This window comes from Mya arenaria, chromosome 11, assembly GCF_026914265.1.
Source record: "Mya arenaria isolate MELC-2E11 chromosome 11, ASM2691426v1".
Classification (NCBI taxonomy): Eukaryota; Metazoa; Mollusca; class Bivalvia; order Myida; family Myidae; genus Mya; species Mya arenaria.
In genome coordinates this window covers 16,348,040-16,371,779 of record NC_069132.1, presented here as the reverse complement: position 1 = coordinate 16,371,779, position 23,740 = coordinate 16,348,040, and the positions used below count along the sequence as shown (strand labels likewise).

The 23,740-nt window shown below is 35.2% G+C and overlaps 1 protein-coding gene across 1 annotated transcript in view; it reads right to left on the bottom strand.

Moving 5' to 3' along the window:
- Positions 1 to 23,740, bottom strand: part of LOC128208365 (papilin-like) — a 169,880-nt gene that overhangs the window by 130,899 nt on the left and 15,241 nt on the right. The window contains exons 8-9 of the mRNA XM_052911925.1: positions 22,107 to 22,187; positions 21,549 to 21,718 (exon numbers count right to left, since the gene is read on the bottom strand). Of these exons, the coding sequence (XP_052767885.1) occupies positions 21,549 to 21,718; positions 22,107 to 22,187 (251 nt within the window). The remainder of the gene's footprint in view (positions 1 to 21,548; positions 21,719 to 22,106; positions 22,188 to 23,740) is intronic.

Genomic DNA, 23,740 nt, shown 5'->3' with positions numbered 1-23,740 from the left:
AAAGTTATTCAGCACTAACCATTTTTCTATTTTAAGTAACAGTGACCTTGACCATGACTCTTGGAGCCCCAGCACAAAATCCCATGAAAGGTCTATATAAACTCTTCCTATATACCAAGTTTGGGTGCAATATGTCAACCCTAACAAAGTTATTCAGTACCTTTTCTATTTTCAGTAACACTGAACAAATGTGTGAAGGGACATAAAGTTACTCAACTAATATCTATATGCATTCAGCAGATATTGAATGAGCAAAAAGACACCCTTAATGAAATACAATAGTGCAGGCATAATTTTTTATATCTAATTAACTGAAAAAGAATTTTTTTCTCTGTTATTGTATTCCTGTTGAACAATATCCATTTCATCAGAACAGCATTTGTGTATTATGTTAAAAATGTACTCTCTGCATGGGTTATGAAATTTGATAGAGGGTCATCTTTAAAATTATGCCAGTTGATTCTGAGGAGAAGATTTTCCATATAGACATGTAGTAAAAAGTAGCCCTGACCACTGGTGGTGGCGTTTCTTTTTACGAATCAACATGGGTTGAAGGAAATTGATATTGGGTCACCTAAGGATCATTCCTGTAAACTCGTTTCAAAATTGGTCAAACAAGCGTGTTTTTTTATGAATCAACATGGGGTGAAAGAATTTGAAAGAGGATCACCTATGGATTATTTCTGTGTTTAAATTATTCCAATGATTCTGAGGAGAACATTTTCAAAGTTTTCCATACAGACATATATATTGAAATGTAGCCTTCCCCCAAGGGAGCCATGTTTTTTATGAAACTTCATAGAGTAAAGGAATTTAATACAGGGTCACCTAAAAAGCTTTTCTCTGATATTAAGTTGAAATATGGCCAGCAGATTCTGAGGTGAAGGTTTTCAAAGTGTTTCTTTCAGGTTGCCATGACAACCCAAGTTCTGCATGGAATCACTTTTATTGAAGGAATCTGGAAGAGGACCACCAAAGAAACACACCTGTGAAGTTTGGTTGAAACTGTCCCAGTGATTTAGGAGGAAAAGTTGTTTAAAGGAAAAAGTTGACACACCAACGGATGGATGATGGACAATAACCCTACCACAATAGCTCATGCTGAGCAGTTTGCACTAAGGTGAGCTTAACCACAACAAGATGAATGGCTATAAAACTAGGTAAAAATAACATAAAGGATGACAATCAGCTGTATAAATGGATATAAACATTATGCTTTCTTAAAATGTCACATATTTTGACAGTATGCACAATTTCTAATTCCAACATTGAATCGTTCTCAACACTGTTTTGTTTTATTCGTAGCCAATGGCAAAGAGAATAAATTTTTTATTGACCATAGAACTAAATTGAAGAGAAAGTGTTGTTTTTTATTCTCCTATTTGACTAAAAAGTAAATTATATGTATAATGTTAAAAGTAAAAAGATTATAAGATAACTTTTATCAATTAATGTCATTGTTTTTATTGCTGCCAGTGGCTGTGACTGATGATTTATTCAAGGTTTGAATTGATAAAAAAGGTGTATGTTTATATATAAGTTGTATTCATGTTTAAAATACAAATGTATGAATGCTTTGTAAGCTATTTGGTGGTGGGTGGTACACTTGTGTGTGTGCACACAATTGTTTATGTTTATTCCAGTGCAATCACAGTTTAATTATCAGGGAAAAAAACTACAGAGGAAATGATTACCAATAATTTAACATGCGTTTTATATATATCCTATTCATGTTGTTGCATACATTGTAACTAGAATTAGTAAACAAGAAAAAAGTTGATGCATAGCATCAAGTCGGCGCAATGAAATTAGAAGAAACTAGAAATGTGTCCATAGGACACGGATGCCCCCACTTCGATTTTTTGTCACAGAAAATAAGCCATAATGATTATTCAGGATAATCTGAGGGCCCTAACTCCTAAATGATTAAAGCGATTTCCATGGCTATCGAACTTGATCAAGATATTATGGTCACAAACATGTGTTAAAAGTTTGGTGAGGATTGGACAAACAGTTTTCAAGAATTAGATCGGAAACAATCTTCGGGACGTATTTTTCAAGTCTTTTTTTGCAAATAAAAAGCCGTAACTCCTAAATGACAAAAGCGATTTCCATGGCTATCGAACTTGATCAAGATATTATGGTCACAATCATGTATGTAAAGTTTGGTGAGGATTGGACACATACTTTTCAAGAATTAGATTGGAAACATATATTTTTGAAGTATTTTTGGCAAAAAAGGGCCGTAACTCCTAAATGACTAAAGCGATTTCCATGACTATCGAACTTGATCAAGATATTATGGTCACAAACATGTGTTTAAAGTTTGGTGAGGATTGGACAAACGGTTTTCAAGAATTAGATCGGAAACAATCTTCGGGAATTTTTGGCAAAAAAGGGCCGTAACTCCTAAATGACTAAAGCGATTTCCATGACTATCGAACTTGATCAAGATATTATGGTCACAAACATGTGTTTAAAGTTTGGTGAGGATTGGACAAACGGTTTTCAAGAATTAGATCGGAAACAATCTTCGGGACGTACGTACGTACGTACGTACGTACGTACGGACAAGGGCAACCCTATATGCCGCCACTTTGTGGGGGCATAAAAAGTGCATGCAGATAATCAAAAATGGTTATTATTACAATTAATAATATTTTGTTTTATGTTGGGTGTACATATGCTCGAAGGACATTATGGTTAATGATATTGTTACAATAGTTTAAGCCCGGAATTAAAGATATTCTGTTTGTTCCCCAAGCTTATCCTCCGGTTAAAACTAAATTATAACAAAAATATTAAGGATGCAAACGAATATTCAAATATTCAATCGAACGTTTGGTATTTGAATGTCAAAATCGGTATTCGAATATTCGATTTTTTTAATAAATAAACAAGAGCTGTCACAGTATGTGATGAATGCCCCCGAATGTGACATTGATCTACGAACAAGGTCAGTACATGAAAAGTTGATCTTGCCTTTATGTGTCAAATACATATGGCAAGTTATTTTAAATTTCCTCTGAACATAAAAAAATACCACCCATACTTGACAACCTACACTCATATGTCCTTATATTCAGAACTCCCTTGTGAATAAACACTTAGTGTATCTTTCACTTTAGAGGTAGGGACATGGGTCTTGCACAGGACACGTCGTCTTGGTATGTGGAACACATGTAGCAAGTTATTTTAAAATCTGTCCTTATCAATAGCATGAAATTCACCTTTTATTTGTACCGGCATGTTATGTTAATTCCTTGCTTTATATTTTGTATAAGTTTTTGTTACACATTTCACTCATTATGAGTGTATAGACAGGGGATAAAAACACTATACATCAAAGGGGAATTATCTGGAGTTCATTTGTTCGAATGACATTTTCAAAACAAACAATTTTAATTTTTGCTGTCACCAAGGGAGATTACTGCGTAGGAGGTTTATAAACATACAGGATATTTTAATAGTACCGTGTAACCTTCATCTATTTGATACCTGTCGGAACACCTCGGCCTGTATCTTTCTCGGAGATGGCCGAGTTGTTATGATTGAGTTTGTATTTAAAATCAAAATTTTCAAAATGATAAGCAGGGCTGTTATAATTTAAGGTTTCATTATCAATTAAAGTGTAAAGTTTTATAAAACAAACTTAACTTCATATTTTATCACGCAACGTGGAAACTATTGAAAGCATTGTTCTGCAATTTATGAACTAGTCCCTAAGTTGGAATATTTCTAAAGTAATTTCAAATATAGTCAGCGCCCAGAAGGGTGCCGACTAATAAAATGAGTTTTGAGTTGATAATTTCATTTCAATGCAACTTGTGAACATATAAATCAGTTATAAATGGCCTTAGTAAGGCCTAAAAAAAAAAAATAGTGTGGTTCGGGTAACAAGGTCTCCAAGATTATTTTTTTTTTTTTTTTTTTAGTTTGGTACAGGTTTGTTTGCTTTGTTTTTGTCCTTTTTCAGCAGAATTTCAGTTATATAAGGACATTGCTGAGCATCGCTGCAGTTAGGTGGTGTGTCATTGCTAGTTTTTATGTCATTCGTCACATACCTTCCAAAAGCAAAACATATTGCATCTCAAAAACATTCCTCTGCCATTCTCCAAGAAGTAAAGTTAGGAATAATTTATAAACTGTACAAATGGCAACAGACGCAGGTTTCAGTACCAGTTTAAAAGAAAGTCACATTTTGTCAAACACCAGCCTATGTCAGAACTCCCAGTATTTTATATTTCCTTTCTAAATAGATACTAGTAGTATGTTTGCCCTGCTGCTATTTTATTTTAACTATTTTTTTATGATTGCATCTGACAACATGACAAGTGAAAAGGGTCATGCCTTGTCCTGCAGTGGTGGGTGGGGGATATTAAAATTAGACCGGCATTCAATCTTATGTGTGGGAAAACTTAAACCCTTATCCAGAGACATTTTGTTCCATTGTATATACCTTACTCTGAAGAGCGAAAAGTCGGCGAATTTCCCGATAAATTTTACAACAGGAATATCATACAGTTGTTCTTCATACAAACGGGTCCATGGCCCCTTGTCGGATGTTGACATGTCAATCTCGGATACAGATCCAGGCTCGAAGAAAAACATTATCTCTACATCTTGGAAACTAATCTTGGTTGTTATGAGCTTAAACTCCCGACGTTCTGGAGGTGTTTTTTTCCTGAAGTCGGCGGTATTTTCCAGGTAGGGTCGGGTGACCTGAACCACACAAGTTATTTTTTTAGGCCTAAGCAGTGTATCACCACCAAGGTACACATACATGCCATATCCCCCGGAGGGGGAAAAATCCCCCGGAATTTCGACCCATCCCCCAGTCTCCCGGAGGGGGATGAAAAAACTAGAACTCTGCGAGTCGGATGTGTCGCCTGACGAATTATTTACTGTTGACATTATAGCTGTTAGATTGGCATTTTATTCATTTATAGAAAATGATGTTGCCATTTAACTTTCAAGTGTAGGTGGCATTTGAACCCTCAATCAGATATACCTACGGAATAAGTTTCAGGTTGAAACCTCCTATAGTTTACGAGATATGCCACAGACAAAACCTAAGCAAGAAAATTAACAAAGGGCAATAACTCTAAAAATATGGCAGCAAGAGTAACGGTTCTTGCGCACTGCACTTGCCCTCAATGAGATCTATCTAGCTATGAAGTTTCAAGTTAATACCTCTTATATTTTTCAAGATATGCCCCGGACAAAACTTTAAGCATGAAAATTAACAAAGGGCAATAACTTTAAAACTAAGAAAGCAAGAGTTACTGTTATTGTGCACTGCACTTGCCTCAATGAGATCTATCTAGCTATGAAGTTTCAAGTTGATACCTCTTATATTCTTCAAGATATGCCCCGGACAAAACTTTAAGCATGAAAATTAACAAAGGGCAATAACTTTAAAACTAAGAAAGCAGGAGTTACTGTTATTGTGCACTGCACTTGCCCTCCATGAGATCTATCTACATATGAAGTTTCAAGTTGATAACTCTTATATTGTACAAGATATGCCCCGGACAAAACTTTAAGCATGAAAATTAACAAAGGGCAATAACTCTAAACATATAGATGCAAGAGTCACGGTTTTTGTGCACTGCACTTTCCCTCAATCAGATATACCTACAGAAGAAGTTTCAGGTTGATACCTCTTATAGTCTACGAGATATGCCACGGACAAAATCTAAGCAAGAAAATTAACAAAGGGCAATAACTCTAAAAATATGGCAGCAAGAGTTACGGTTCTTGTGCACTACACTTGCACTCAATGAGAGCTATCTAGCTTTGAAGTTTCAAGTTGATACTTCTTATATTCTTCAAGATATGCCCCGGACAAAACTTTAAGCATGAAAATTAACAAAGGGCAATAACTCTAAAAATATGGCAGCAAGAGTTACGGTTCTTGTGCACTGCACTTGCCCTCAATGAGATCTATCTACCGGTAGCTATGAAGTTTCAAGTTCGTACCTCTTATATTCTTCAAGATATGCCCCGGACAAAACTTTAAGCATGAAAATTAACAAAGGGCAATAACTTTAAAACTAAGAAAGCAAGAGTTACAGTTTTTGTGCACTTCACTTGCCCTCAATGAGATCTATCTAGCTATGAAGTTTCAAGTTGATACCTCTTATATTCTTCAAGATATGCCCCGGACAAAACTTTAAGAATGAAAATTAACAAAGGGCAATAACTCTAAAAATATGGCAGCAAGAGTTACTGTTATTGTGCACTGCACTTGCCCTCCATGAGATCTATCTACATATGAAGTTTCAAGTTGATAACTCTTATATTCTACAAGATATGCCCCGGACAAAACTTTAAGCATGAAAAATAACAAAGGGCAATAACTCTAAAAATATGGAAGCAAGAGCAACAGTTCTTGTGCACTGCACTTGCCCTCAATTAGATCTATCTACATATGAAATTTCAAGTTGATACCACTAATAGTTTAGGAGATATACCCCGGACAAGCGAAAATGGGACGCGGACGCCGCCGCCGCCGCCGCCACCGCCGCCGCCGCCGCCGCCACCGCCGCCGCCGACAAAAGTAACCCCTATATGTCGTCTTTTCAGGCGACACAAAAAGTGTGTTTAAAAATACGCAAATTTATCACAGGGTTTATTCGGTTTAATTATATATGCCTGTTTACAGTTATAATGCCCTTTCTGTCCTGAAGCTTAATTGGATTATCAACTGATGGTGTGTTTTAACAACACCTATTGGGTGACACTTAATAAATCAGCAGGGCACATTTCATGCATTGTTTTGATTAAAACTGACAGGAAGAAATGTCAATTAGACTGGTCAGATAAAAGGTCGATTTTCATTGGTTAAAACTAGAGATGGAAGCGAATATCTGAGTATCCGGATATCACGCAAGTATTCGGATACCAAAATGGGTATTCGAATACTCGTTAAGAATTAAAATTTCAATGAAATAGCTTAGCAGAGACATAGCAATTGTTATAAAACTTTTCAGATGAAATATTTCAGGTGATTAACAGTGTCTGTCACGAAGCGGGTATGTGTCACAAATTGTCTGCTGATTGGGTGTCTGCACAGGGCGTGATATTGTGTCCTTGTGCAGCACCCTGTGAAGTTCTATGACCTTGTTTACAATGACAAGTGTTGTTTTATGATCTCAGATGTACTCAATTGACACTAATTGGCACTGGTTGATATTAAAGGATTGATCATTAATCCGTAGGAATTGATCATCCAATCACAAGTTAAGGGTCGTGCAATCAAAGTTATTAATGACCAATCGTATTTTTGATGAATATGCATGAAGAAATTATTGCTTAATCTGAACAATAAATACAAAAAAAAAATTGTTTATCTTTTCACTTTTCAATCAAATATCCATTATTTTGCATCTTGTAATTGTGTTTTAGATTATTAATCATTATTCCTGTATCATTGCCTCAACAGTAACATGGTGGACGCTATATTGTTTCTGAACAAGAACATGCGTTCGATTAAGTGCGACATCGAATAAAAACTGTTGTGAAGTATTCGAACATTTCGGACTTGAAAGTATTGTGTGTACAGTGTTTAATAAAATTATCAAATATATAAATGATTTATTTCCTATTTAGTATTTATTCACGTTTTATTTTATTTTTCATACGATATGTGAACATGTTTAGTTTATTGATAAATGAGAAAAGTATACGCATGTAAATAAAGAAAAATCAGATCGTCTTTTTGTTTTCTTATCTTTTCCGCAATTATATCCTTCATTACAAAACACCGCAGAAATTGTAGGTATTGTATTAAATCAAACAATGTAATAAAATAAAATTACAATCGACTATCAAATAATCGAAGCGTCATTTAACATGAAACCTTCTGATAAATAACAAACCCGAAAGCACGTGGCAGTAACCAAGCAACCACCTCGGCCGAAGTGACTATCAAATTCACGAGGTGTTTATGTGGTTTTCATCATGAGTTTTTTTACGTAAAATGAGTTGTTAAGCTTTGATTATAACAGCATAAATTATTAAGACTGAGAAAGAATGAATGAAAAAGTGAAATTGCCATATGACGAATTATAAATTAAGTGGACAATTATGTCAAATAACAGAAGGTGGGGGACATATAATAGGAAATTTACTTATTATGAAAACAATATGATACGAGTATCCGGATAGTATTCGAATACTTGATACGAATATCGGGATACTGATTTGGGATCCGGTTTCCATCCCTAGTTAAAACTATAATTTTTATCCAATCAGAGAGGATGTAACAAATTAAAGCGTTCTTCAAAACATGTGTCATTGTCATCAAAAGGATTAATAATTTAAAGGTGACAGTAAATTATTCAGCAAAGAAAAGGTTTCAAATAACTAATAGACAATGCTGTTCTTTGTTATGCCTCACTAATACGTTTACTGTTTACATACATGCGATTGACCTTCACTGCAAATATCAGAAAATAACAGAACTTCCAGAAGAGAAACTGAAAGTAGACAATTCGGATGAAATGACTTTTATTTATTTATTATGGTGGTGATGTTTTTATTTTTTGATGAATGCCAAAGGAAGATATGTTTATGAGCTTAAACAATAAATTATGCATTTACTTTTTATCAGAAGCAAACAAATCTGACTATTTGGGCATTGAAATGAAAAATATTGATAATTCATTCCATTCTCTCTATTAGTCTGAAAGTCGTCATTTATGATCATAGGCAGCAGATTTTATATCCAATTTTAGAGGAAGGTAAGCCCATTAAATTGTCTCTGAAACATATTTTTCTGTGAAGTATTCTATTTTGCAAGTGAGTGCTTTTATTATGCAATATGGCTGTGTCTCATAAAAACATAGATGAATTAAGTGCTGGAAAAAGGGGTAAACAAGGTGAATTGGCACATGTGTCATGCCCCTAATGCTACATGGCGATTATGAAAATCCCCTGGTATGTGACACAAATCCCCTTAAATTCTGGACATTATCCCCTCGGGAGCCTTTCAAAATTATGGCAATTTGTTTTTTTCGTACTTGCGTCTGAAAATACTTTGAAATTTTGCCGAATTAGATCTGCTAAAAAATTATTAATTTATAAGCGTATTAAACTGAAATTACAAGCTTTTTCATATTTGAATAGAAATAATATTAAACTTTTCTAATCTGGTAATTGCAGCTAGAAGACATTTTGACAGGCTCAGCATTGGGGCCATAATAAGGATTTGATAAGGATAAAAAAGCCAATAAAAGGGTCATTGTGTCACTTCTTATCTCCATACCAAACTTGTCATTAGTACAATGACTGGAAAACTAATGCCCATTACTTTTTCAATAATTGAATAGTTATTTGCAAAAAAGATGAACATATTTATGATGGTCCTTGTAAATCAACCCACATCTACACAGGGTCAAAATTGGCCATGAAGCCCCTTATCCTATCAAATCTCCATTTACCTTAATTATATTTATCAATATTGTTTCTGAAAGAATTTTGAATCCACATTAAACATGATAGAATAATTGTGCCTATTGTGAATCTGTTTAGAAAAATAGAGTAATTAAAAGCTTGGACAATACTTGAGCAATTACAAGCCCAATTAGGGGATTGGCCTGAACCTTCATGTATGATCTTATTCTGAACCACTTTCACAGTTGGGATAATTAATTCATCATTTCTATGACATCAAAAATAGTGATTAGTGATATATGGGCAAAAACTGTCAAGAATTATTTAAGCTTTGGTGTATAAAGAAATAAAATGAGCTTTCAAACTGTTGAAAGCTTCTAGATGTGTTAACTTTTGAATTGTTCTTGGATATATATTGGACATTTTGGTACAATTGTATCATAATATTGTTTGAAAAGGGAGGAGAGAAGTGATTAATCAGGAATATTTCTTACTGAGCTATTCAACTTTGTTGTTACTCTTGATCATGGATTCGTTACCAAGTGTTGATCTCCTGAGAGACCATCTTGTTGCACATGACAGGGCTGTCCGAGAAATCATGGCACTTGGTGAGTACCCATACTTGAAGTATTATATATAATATTGTCTTTTACATTATTATTATTGTATTTTTTGTCTTATAATGATAATTCTTACTTTTTCTGTATCATTATTATTAAGGCTATTATTGTGTAAGACTATATTCAATAACTGGCACATTCAATTTAAACATCTGCCTGTTATTCTCAGTAATTGTAAGTATCTCTTGTAGGGCGCACAATATAGGTTGATCTGAAAAATATTAGCCATTTTAATGAATCTTTTGCATTCATAGCTTATAATGTGGCCACGAATTCCTCATTTAAAAATTGATCTAGGGTTTTTGCAAAAAAAAAGTAGGAGCAAGCGAGTGAAAAAAAATATTCCGCGTTCAAAGTGTGCCTCTGAAGTTATTTCAAAACAGTTTTCTCTAGACACTAATCATAATTTCATGTAATAATTGACTGAATAAGCAGTTTGTTATATGACATAATTTGTTGAATTGTGTCCCCTGTGATCTACCACGTTTGGACCGCCCATTAACAGATATCGATTGATCATTGTAACGGATTAGCAATTGTCAAGTCGGTCAATTGGTTATCTTGACATGTTCATTGGGGTATTTAATCATGTATGAAGGACAAACAAGATTCTGTGTTACATTTTCTTCTGACTAAGTCATTTTGAACCAAAATTATAAAAACTAGAACTCCGCGAGTCGGATGTGTTGCCTGACGAATTATTTACTCATACATGCCATATTTTCTGGAGACCATTCAGGGGGATTTGTTCAAAAGGCTGAAAATTCAGGGGGATTTTGGTTGTATTCAGGGGGATTTTTTTAGCAGGTCTAAGTTGGCGAAATTTTAAAGTATTTTTAGACGCAAGTATGAAAAAATGTATTCACATATAGTTTGCTTTGAAAACCTCTTAACTTTTTCATTATACAGAATTATTTTATGTCATGATTTATCATATTTTTATGATACACTGTCATGTCATACTGTAATGCACTTGAAGAACAAAATATGTCATTGGAAAAATATGTTTTCGAGACAATTAAATTAAATTTACCTTCCTCCAAAGTCTTCAAAAAAATTGTGCTTAATTCTATCAGCTATGATGACTTTCAGACAATAAGAGAATAGAATAAATATTATTAATTTCTTCCTTCCAAAATAGTAATATTTCTTTGCCTTTGATAATTACTACAAATTAATTGATCACTTGTTGTAAAAGTTTCCTTTTGGAGAGTTACACTCACATACTGTGGTTTCACTTTGTCATTATTGCCTGATGTAAAATTTAAAATTTTTTTTTTTTTTTTTTTTTTTTTTAAATTCCGGGGGATTTTTATCTCCCGCCGGGAGATCGGGGGATGGATCGAAATTCCGGGGGATTTTTCCCCCCGCCGGGGGATATGGCATGTATGTTTACTGTCGACATTATAGCTGTTAGATTGGCATTTTATTCATTTATAGACAATGATGTTGCCATTTAACTTTCAAGTGTAGGTGGCATTTGAACCCTCAATCAGATATACCTACGGAATAAGTTTCAGGTTGAAACCTCCTATAGTTTACGAGATATGCCACAGACAAAACCTAAGCAAGAAAATTAACAAAGGGCAATAACTCTAAAAATATGGCAGCAAGAGTAACGGTTCTTGCGCACTGCACTTGCCCTCAATGAGATCTATCTAGCTATGAAGTTTCAAGTTAATACCTCTTATATTTTTCAAGATATGCCCCGGACAAAACTTTAAGCATGAAAATTAACAAAGGGCAATAACTTTAAAACTAAGAAAGCAAGAGTTACTGTTATTGTGCACTGCACTTGCCTCAATGAGATCTATCTAGCTATGAAGTTTCAAGTTGATACCTCTTATATTCTTCAAGATATGCCCCGGACAAAACTTTAAGCATGAAAATTAACAAAGGGCAATAACTTTAAAACTAAGAAAGCAGGAGTTACTGTTATTGTGCACTGCACTTGCCCTCCATGAGATCTATCTACATAAGAAGTTTCAAGTTGATAACTCTTATATTGTACAAGATATGCCCCGGACAAAACTTTAAGCATGAAAAATAACAAAGGGCAATAACTCTAAAAAATATGGAAGCAAGAGCAACAGTTCTTGTGCACTGCACTTGCCCTTAATTAGATCTATGTACATATGAAGTTTCAAGTTGATACCACTAATAGTTTAGGAGATATACCCCGGACAAGCGAAAATGGGACGCGGACGCTGCCGCCGCCGACGCCACTGACGTTGTCGACAAAAGTAACCCCTATATGTCGTCTTTTCAGGCGACACAAAAACTAGAGCTATCACTGAAGGTGATTAATACCCCCGAACGCCGCCCTGATACGTAATTGCAGTCAACTATTTGGAAAGCCAACCTATAAATGACAACTTTATTTTATGGACTATCGTCATTCATTTTTTTATTATGTTTTTAAAAGTTAGAAGAAAGGCTTTAAATAATATCAGTGATGCTAATACTGAGATGTTAATATGGTATACTGATATATTTGATGTTCAGAATATACGATTGTCATGACCATCTATAAATGAGTTTAGTTACTTGTTTTTAAGTTATGCTCCGGACAAGAAAAAAGTAACAAAGGGCAATTACTCTGTAATTGGCTAAAATAGAATTACAGTTCCTGTACACTGCACTTCCTCTCATTATGCTCTATCACTGTATCAAGTTCTATTAAATTCCATCCAATAGTTTTCAAGTTATGCTTTGGACAAGAAAAAGTAACAAAGGGCAGTAACTCTGTAATTAGCTGAAATAGAATTGCGGTTCCTGTACACTGCACTTCCTCTCATTATGATCTATCACTGTATGAAGCTTTATTAAATTCCATCCGATAGTTTTCAAGTTATGCTCCGGACAAGAAAAAAGTAACAAAGGGCAATAACTCTGTAATTGGCTGAAATAGAATTGTGGTTCCTGTACACTGCACTTCCTCTCATTATGATCTATCGCTGTATGAAGCTTTATTAAATTCCATCCAATAGTTTTCAAGTTATGCTCGGGACAAGACAAAAAGTAATAAAGGCCATAACTCTGTAATTAGCTAAAATAGAGTTATGGCTCTTGTGCACTTCACTTCCTCTCATTGTGCTTTACCATTGTATGAAGTTTCAAAAAATTCCATCTAGTAGTTTGCAAGTTAATGTCTGGAAAAAAAATTGAGCAAAAAAACAAATAAAGGCCAATAACTCAGTAATTAGCTGAAGAAGAGTTATGGTTCTTAAACATTGCACTTCCTCTCATTGTGCTTTACCATTGTATGAAGTTCCAATGAATTCCATCCAGTACTTTTCCAGTTATACTCCGGACAAAAAAAAAGTAACAAAGGGCAATTACTCAGTAATAAGCAAGAATCGAGTTATGGTTGTTGTACACTGCACTTCCTGTCATAATGCTCTTCCTTTGTATGAAGTTTAATCCAATTCCATCCAGTAGTTTTTAAGTTATGCTCCGGACAAGGTAAATTGCAACGGACCGAACGACAAACGACAGACTGACTGACCGACCACAGGGTGACTCCAATATACCCCCTTCAAACCCCCTGTCAGGGGTATAAAAACAAGAGCTGTCTTACGGCATTATTTTCATGCATTCTAGAATATGGATCATATCAATCTAAAAGGAAATCACATAAACAAGAGTTTGGAAAAGGGTGCTCAGAAGAATAATATCAAGCCAAAATGGCCTTTTTTATTTATTCTCAGTAGCTCAAAAACATAAAATAATTTTAACTGTATTCTGCTCATGTTGATATAGAAAAAATATGGTTTTTGAAAATTTAAACTTTCAGAAACAAAATGCGAAAGTTAACTTGGTTTCACTGTATTTAACATTCTAGTTCATTTTGTAATTGACAGTGAACATTTGCCGCTTGAAACACAAAATAAACAAAGCATTTATCAAATCGCATACGTTGAATGCCCTTACACGTTGCAACACAAATTCATTAAAAAAAGTGATACACATACATTTAGGCAATATCTTAGAAAGATAAAGAGTTCACAATTCCAATAATAGTTTTGCACTTTAAAAACATGTTTGTTTTCTTATTCCAGACCAGTACATAGAGCAGATTGGCAAGCAGACATTCCTATCTACAACTGGTAAGCACCTGTCTCCCGACTTCCAGAAGATGATCCGGATCTCCGTTGCCGAGGGCATCAAGCGCATGTACAAGGAGTACCGCCTCCACAAGTGGCTCAAGGTGCAGGAGATGGCCACGACAGTCCGCCAGGTCATAGACGCTGAGACAGGGGCCATTACCACCGGCAACCCCGAGCAGATGGTGTCACACATGCCTGGTACCACCAGTCACCAGGTGTTGGAAAACAGTGAGGTGCCCATACAGAAGGAAACTGAATCGCTTAACCAGATTTCAGAAAGTTCTTGTGATAATGACTCAGTGTTGAGTGGTGAGGTCTTGGACTCTGTAAATGTTGTGAATTCTCATAATCATTTTGCCCAGGACAGTATTAGTGATATGGGACAGACCAACAGTGCTTTATACAGTGACAGTCATCTCAGGAGTGCTAATAGATATGTTGATGAACCAGTGAGCCAACAACAGAACTTTTATCAGTATGCCCCTGGGGCTGAGCACCTTCATCCCGCAGCCACGACCAACCAGCCCCAGCAGTATGGATGGCCACATCAGGATGACCTGGGGGAGACCCTTGATGACAGTATGGACTGGGAGAGTGATGCCTCCAGCTACGAAGACTCTGAGGATGAACTGGAACGTGTACTGTTTGCCACACAGCATCTTCTGCCGGAGGAGCAAGCAGTGAGACTCGATGTTGAGATGGGGGATATGGGTATTGGACACCAGCTGTTTGACCATGTGTCTGCTACATGGTACACCTCATACTGCAAGTTCTACAGGGCCAACTGAACACTAAACAGTCATTGGCAGCATTCTACTATGAGAACTAGATCACATTTTGCATAAATTTGCATCATGTATGATGTTTTCTGAAAGTTTCAATACCCAAATTGCATAAATAGTTGTATGCAAGCAAATATCAGTTTTGGTGTCATCATGTATTCGTTATGATAGACGTTATTATTCATTATTTAAATTTATTTAATACTCTATACTTTGCTCATATTGTTTTTGTTTTTCCTTGCCTTGTTAGTTTCTTTTTCACAAAAATAAATGTGCTATCTGTATTTGAGTGTTTCTTTTTTTCAAGTACCAATTACTTTTCTATTTTCAGTATCAGTTATATTTTTGTAGAAACAGTGACCTTGACCCTAGGGGCCTCAATTGCAATCCCATAAAAGATCTTCATAAACTCGCAATATGTCAACCCTGACTAAAGTTATTCAGCACTAACCATTTTTCTATTTTAAGTAACAGTGACCTTGACCATGACCCTTGGAGCCCCAGCACAAAATCCCATGAAAGGTCTATATAAACTCTTCCTATATACCAAGTTTGGGTGCAATATGTCAACCCTAACAAAGTTATTCAGTACCTTTTCTATTTTCAGTAACACTGAACAAATGTGTGAAGGGACATAAAGTTACTCAACCAATATCTATATGCATTCAGCAGATAATTGAATGAGCAAAAAGACACCCTTAATGAAATACAATAGTGCAGGCATAATTTTTTATATTTAATTAACTGAAAAAGAAATTTTTCCTCTGTTATTGTATTCCTGTTGAACAATATCCATTTCATCGGAACAGCATTTGTGTATTATGTTAAAAATGTACTCTCTGCATGGGGTTATGAAATTTGATAGAGGGTCATCTTTAAAATTATGCCAGTTGATTCTGAGGAGAAGATTTTCAAAGTTTTCCATACAGACATGTAGTAAAAAGTAGCCCTGACCACTGGTGGTGGCGTTTCTTTTTACGAATCAACATGGGGTGAAGGAATCTGATATTGGGTCACCTAAGGATCATTCCTGTAAACTCGTTTCAAAATTGGTCAAACAAATTCTGAAGAGAAGATTTTAAAAGTTTCCATATCAACAAAAAGTGAAAAGTAGTCCTGCCCACTGGTGGCCGTGTTTTTTTATGAATCAACATGGGGTGAAAGAATTTGATAGAGGATCACCTATGGATTATTTCTGTGTTTAAATTATTCCAATGATTCTGAGGAGAACATTTTCAAAGTTTTCCATACAGTCATATATAGTGAAATGTAGCCTTCCCCCATTAGGGAGCCGTGTTTTTTATGAAACTTCATAGAGTAAAGGAATTTAATACAGGGTCACCAAAAAAGCTTTTCTCTGATGTTAAGTTGAAATACGGCCAGCAGATTCTGAGGTGAAGATTCTCAAAGTGTTTCTTTCAGGTTGCCATGACAACCCATGTTCTGCATGGAATCACTTTTATTGAAGGAATCTGGAAGAGGACCAACAAAGAAACACACCTGTGAAGTTTGGTTGAAATTGTCCCAGTGATTTAGGAAGAAAAGTTGTTTAAAGGAAAAAGTTGACACACCAACGGATGGATGATGGACAATCACCCTACCACAATAGCTCATGCTGAGCAGTTTGCACTAAGGTGAGCTTAACCACAACAAGATGAATGGCTATAAAAATAGGTAAAAATAACATAAAGGATGACAATCAGCTGTATAAATGGATATAAAACATTATGCTTTCTTAAAATGTTACATATTTTGACAGTATGCACAATTTCTAATTCCAGCATTGGATCATTCTCAACATTGTTTTGTATTATTCGTAGCCAATGGCAAAGAGAATGAATTTTTCATTGACCATATATTAAACTAAATTGAAGAATAATGTGTTGTTTTTAATTTCCAATTTGACTAAAAAAGTAAATTATATGTGGAGGTATAATATTATAAGATCATAAGATAACTTTTATCAATTAATGTCATTGTTGCCAGTGGCTGTGACTGACGATTTATTCAAGGTTTGAATTGATAAAAAAGGTGTATGTTCATATATAAGTTGTATTCATGTTTAAAATACAAATGTATGAATGCTTTGTAAGTTATGTGGTGGTGATACACATGTGTGTGCACACATAATTGTTTATGATTATTCCAGTGCAATCACAGTTTAATTATCAGGGGAAAAGACTACAAAGGAAATGATAATTTCATTTTAATGCAGCTTGTGAACATATATATCAGTTCTAAATGGCCTTATTAATTCATAAGCAGTGTATCACCACCAAGGTACATGACTTATTGTATGCTAAGTTGTTTCCTTCAAACTTTGTTTTATAAGCGTATTATACTGAAATAACAAGCTTTTTCATATTTGAATAAATATAATATTTAACTTTTCTAATCTGGTAATTGCAGCTAGAAGACATTTTGACAGGGGGTTGACAGGCTCAGCATTGGAGCCATAATAAGGATTTGATAAGGATAAAAAAGCCAATAAAAGGGTCATTGTGTCACTTCTTATCTGCATACCTAACTTGTCATTAGGGCAATGACTGGAAAAAATAATGCCCATTACTTTTCAATAATTGAATAAATATTTACAAGAAAGATGTACAGATTTATGATGGTCCTTGTAAATCAAGCCACATCTACACAGGGTCAAAAGGGGCCATGAAGCCCTTAATTGAATTCTATAAAATCTCCATTTGACTTAATTGCATTTATCAATATTGTTTCAGATAAGACCTTTGAATCCACATTAAACAATAATTAATTGTGCCTATTGTGAATCTGTTTAGAAAAATAGAGTAATTAAAAGCTTGGACAATACTTGAGCAATTACAAGCCCAATTAGGGGATTGGCCTGAACCTTCATGTATGATCTTATTCTGAACCACTTTCACAGTTGTGATAATTTATTTATCATTTCTATGACATCAAAAATAGTGATTTAGTGATATATGGGCAAAAACTGTCAAGAATTGTTTAAGCTTTGGTGTATAAAGAAATAAAATGAGCTTTCAAACTGTTGAAAGCTTCTAGATGTGTTAACTTTTGAATTGTTCTTGGATATATATTGGACATTTTGGTACAATTGTATCATAATATTGTTTGAAAAGGGAGGAGAGAAGTGATTAATCAGGAATATTTCTCACTGTGCTATTCAACTTTGTTGTTACTCTTGATCATGGATTCGTTACCAAGTGTTGATCTCCTGAGAGACCATCTTGTTGCACATGACAGGGCTGTCCGAGAAATCATGGCACTTGGTGAGTACCCATACTTGAAGTATTATATATATATTATCTTTTACATTATTCTTATTGTATTTTCTGTCTTATTATGATCTTACTTTCTGTACTATTATCATTACTGCTGTTTTTGTGGTGGACCATATTCCATAACTGGCACATTCAAACCTAACATCTGTCTTTTATTCTCAGTTATTGTAAGTATCTCTTGTTTAAAGTAGGTGCATTTTTCTGTACACAAATCATATGATTTTTTGGCCACTGAGTCAAATGAGTTAAACATGGTGATATTGTGCGACTAATAATACATTAGGGTGTGAAAATATGGACAAAATGCCTCTTGAAACTTTGATATTTTTTCTATCTCATCATTTTTAACAAGGTGGACAAATCACCCTCTAACACTTCTCAATCCATCTGGGCCCATCGATCCCCCCCCCCCCCAAAAAAAAGGTTTTTGAATTAAATGATATTTCAGGAAGAAATTCTGAAAAATTCATGATGATATCACTTAAATTGCGTAAGAAATGTATTAACAATTTGATTTTAATAACTTATCACAGAATCTTTAAGGAACATAAATTGAGATAATAATAATCATTTTTGTATCTTTAATACATTCGGCCGTTTTAAACACAGACTATTAATGCAGTCAAAATATGTCGGAACAAAATCCATGGTTGTTATGGAAACATGAGTAAACCAATGGTCATAAATCGTTGAGAAAATGATACACCGATAACAAACCTTTAAACAAAAGGAGTCTGGTAGAAATTGATTTACATGAAAAATATCATTGTTTTGGGCATTTTTTATTAATGATTATTTCAATTATAATTATTACGGTATGGCTGAAGGCCCAAAATCACTCTACGCCGCTCCTTTCAAATAATAATTGGCTGTATTAGCAGTTGTTATATGAAATAATTTGTTGAATTGTGTCCCCTGTGATTTAACTCCTGTTTGGACCACTGTTAACAGATATCAATTGGCACTGGTTTTTGACACAAGATTTTTTGACATGACCAATATTTCATCTCAGCCTTGTGTCTCCATATGGAGACTTTAATTCAACATGCCTAGCATTTCAACATGACGTCATCAGAATTGATCATTTTGGTGAATTCATAAAACTTAAATCTTTCAGTAACAAGAATAATTGTTTTAATGTGAACTGTATTAAACATTCTTGTTCATTTTGTCAGTGAATATTTGCCCTTTGAACCGCAAAATGAGTGAAGCATTTATCAAATCGCACTCATTGAAAGATAATGCCCTTACAAAATGAACCACAAATTCATTCAGAAAATTTATACACAGACAAACATTCTGGAAACATTTCAGAAAGATAATAAGTAGCACAAGATTCCATAAACATGTTTTCCTTTAAGTATGAAAATTTTGCTTTTCTCTTTCTAGACCAGTACATAGAGCAGATTGGCAAGCAGACATTCCTATCTACAACTGGTAAGCACCTGTCTCCAGACTTCCAGAAGATGATCCGGATCTCCGTGGCAGAGGGCATCAAGCGCATGTACAAGGAGTACCGCCTCCACAAGTGGCTCAAGGTGCAGGAGATGGCCACGACTGTCCGCCGGGTCATAGACGCTGAGACAGGGGCCATTACTACCGGCAACCCCGAGCAGATGGTGTCACACATGTCTGGTCACCAGGTGTTGGAACACAGAGAGGTGCCCATACAGAAGGAAACTGAATCACTTAACCAGATTCCAGAAAGATCTTTTCATAATGACTCTGAGTTGCAAGGAAGCAGTGATGAGGTTTTGGACTCTGTGGATGTTGTAAATCCTTATGGATATGTTGATGAACCAGTGAACCAACAACAGAACTTTTATCAGATTGTCCCAGGGGCTGAGCACCATCATCTTGCAGCCATGACTGACCAGCACCAGCAGTATGGATGGTCAGATCAGGATGACCTTGAGGAGGCCCAAGATGACAGTATGGACTGGGATAGTGATGCCTCCAGCTACGAAGACTCTGAGGATGAACTGGACGATGTACTGTTTGCCACACAGCATCTTCTGCCGGAGGAGCAGGCAGTGAGACTCGATGTTGAGATGGGGGATATGGGTATTGGACACCAGCTGTTTGACCATGTATCTGCTACATGGTACACCACACACTGCAAGTTTTACAGGGCCAACTGAACACTAAATAGTTATTGGCAGCATTCTACTACTAGAACTACACTTTGCATGAATTTGAATAATGTTTTCGAAAAACTTTATACCCAAATTTGTCTCAGTAATTGTATGCAAGCAATCATCAGTTGTGGTGTCATCATGTATTGTGCTATGATAGACATTATTTATTAATTTAATTTTTGTTGACACTTTGTTTTTGCTTGTCTTGTTAGTTTCTTTTTCACCAAAATAAATGTGCTATCTGTATTTGAGTGTTTCTATTCTTCATTTATTCATATTTAATAGTATATTCACAAGATTGGGTTAGTATTGCAACATATCATAATGTGCTGACTAACAAAGTTTAAACAATATTAGTAAACAGCCCTCACCACAATGTGTCATAATAAAGTCTGGTTTCCTTTAGTAACGTGATAGCCAACATTTTCTTTTAAATGTTGCATTATTATGATTACAGGGTAACAAGGGTAATAAGTTTGATTTGATGAAGGTATCCTGACTCATGAAAGTTATAAAAGAATTATCTAGAATAACATGATCTAGGACGGTAATCTGTTATGAGCGTCAATCATTATTTAACTAATTTTGAGGAGCAAGACCTTTGAAGTAATAGGAGAAATAAGTCTGTTTACTATAACAAACAAGTTGTATGTTTGTGTACTGGAATTACTAAGGTGATTGACTCCATGATCAAACTTGACAGAAACATTATGCCCATTAACATTGTTAACATTGTTGTTCTATATGATCGGTAAAGAAATACTCAAGTAATTCTTGACAAAAACCCTTTTTTAATGTAAAAGGGACATTACTCTGGAGTTACTGCGGTGATTATGCACCAATCAATTGTAACCACAGCCCCCTGAGGTCTGGGGGTATACCGGGGATAGCCGGGGAAATGGGTCGTGTTTTTACCTTTCAGGTGGCCCCGCAGTGCCGGGTGAATGCGGTGGTTTTGTCTTCGCTTTAAATATAGCGGGGAATGGGCCTTACCTAGGGTCCCTGGGCATTTGGCGGGAATTTTACCATCTGTTCGTCCCTGCAGGGCGGGAATTTTAGCCGGGGTTGGCGCTATTCCCCGGACAGGGGGGGCGTGGTTACAATTGACTGGTGCATTACAGGGACATAGAGTAATTGGAAAATAAAGATATAGTCTGCATATGGATATGGTTGAAGCAAACATGCAGATGTTACAACTTACACAAATGCAACTAAAATCACTTACATAGACAGTGAAGTCCCTGCTGGTAGGTCCAGGTGCCTGAATGATGCCGTGAGTGTTATAAGAGTCCTCTGGTGTGTACTTGAACTGCGTACCAGCAAAGTTTATCCTCTGCAATAATTTGCGTGTCTCCTTGTCTATGGCAAAGTTGTATCCATCACTGTCCCAGAATACTGTATGAAAATAATTACCAGTACTGATTTGTTTGATTAAAAAATATAAAGATACAAGAATCAATGGTATCAATAAGAGCACAACAGGCATATGCCAACTGTTGTCTGTTTTCAAGGGGCATAACTGATTATCAATTATTAAAGCCTAAGTTATGCCTGTTTGGCCTTACTTACAGGTTTAGTCACTAGCACAATTCAAGTACATGGATTTCTGAATGTTGTTATCTTCTGTGTATATTTTAATTAAATCTTTTTCAAAATTGAACACTGCTGAATATATCTGCTTTAATGGACATTATAATGACTCATGATTTGCAGAAGCACTTTGTACATTTAAGAATTCCTGACAGAAAATGCAGTTACCCTAGTTTCCAACATAATTTCATACCTATACTGTTGTTATTTCCACCTTGTTCTCGGAGGTAAACATTTGTTGAACCTTTTGGGACTTGCACAATAGTAGTGTGACCTGAAGCACATGCCAGACTATAAAATAACTATACACTTTACTGAACATCTACAACAACAAAAGGATGGATAAAGATTTCAATATAGCAATACATTTTATAGGCATTTTTATTAGGTCAATGCTGCTGTCCATGTATGTAAGAAATATTGGAATGACTTCTACTTTAAGCCAAATGTGCTAGAACCTGAAAGGGGCACACTATGGCCCAGCATACATAACCTCTATGTGTTCAATACTATAGGGGCCAAAAGGCAATCCAATGAAAGTTCTCCATAAACTCGTCCTATAAAACAAGTTTGGTCACACTGTGTCAACCATTACTTAAGTTATTCAGTACTTACCATTTTTCTATTTTTAGCAACAGTGATCTTGACCTTGACCATAACTCTCAGGGCCCAAAACACAATCTTATGAAATTTCTCTATAAACTATACATATATACCAAGTTTGGTAACAATATGTCAACCCTAACTTTAGTTATTCAATACCAACCATTTTTATATTAAAAGTAACTTTGACCTTGACCTTGAACCTAGGGGCCGCAAACGCAATCCCATGAAAGTCTCCATAAATCTTCCTTTATACCAAGTTTGGTCATTATTTGTCAAACCTAGCTAAAATGATATATAAGGTGACTTTGACGCTGCCCTACCACCAGATCCCCCCCCCCCCCAAAAAAAAAAACAACAACAAAAAAACAACAATGATTCCCTTTGTGAAAACCTGGTTAATACTATAAAAATGTGCCTGTAAAAGGAAATATAAAAAAAGGCCATGATATGTATTTAGGGCTTTTATGGAGTTATATAACCTTATTGTAAGATGGTTGTGAATAGTAGTGCAAAGTATTAAGTCAATTGAATGAAGGGTATAGAAGGTTTTTTTAATTAAAATCCCAACTAGCCCTTAAACTTTAACCTGCCCTAAAAGATTAGCCTAAGTTCCTTAGTCATTCAGGGGCCAAATTTAATATAAAGGATTTTACAGAGTTATGTAACCTAATTGTGTTATGATCCTAAAAAAACTGTGCGAAGTATTAAGTGAATTGAATGAAGGGTATTGAAGTTATAAGTGAAAATCCCAAATTGCCCTAAAACTATAATTGGATCCCGGGCCCTCCTTATTCTTCGAATAGTTAATCTAAAATGTACCACAAATAGATCCAGCACGTTCAGTGCTTTTTTGAGATTACAAATAATTCAGCTTCTAAACCTTTCAAGATGGAATGCTGCCAATGGTCTGAAATGGTATAATTATGCTTTGATTCAGTTCCATATATTTAAAAAAAGAAGAAAAAACACCATGTAACTCAGAGAAGTCACTTCTGGATTGATGTAATTTGCCCCAGGGAATGAGATCATTTTCATTGGTCTCAGTATCATGAACAATAAGGCCAATACATCAATAGAAACTGCAGGAACTTTCCAAGCATAGAACTATAAGGTTGTTTAATGGCACAAGAATAAAGGCAATTGAGATCAATTGGGCACTTTCAAAACTGCCATTTGAGAACAGAATATGCATATACAGGATTGCACGAGTTAATCAGTTGT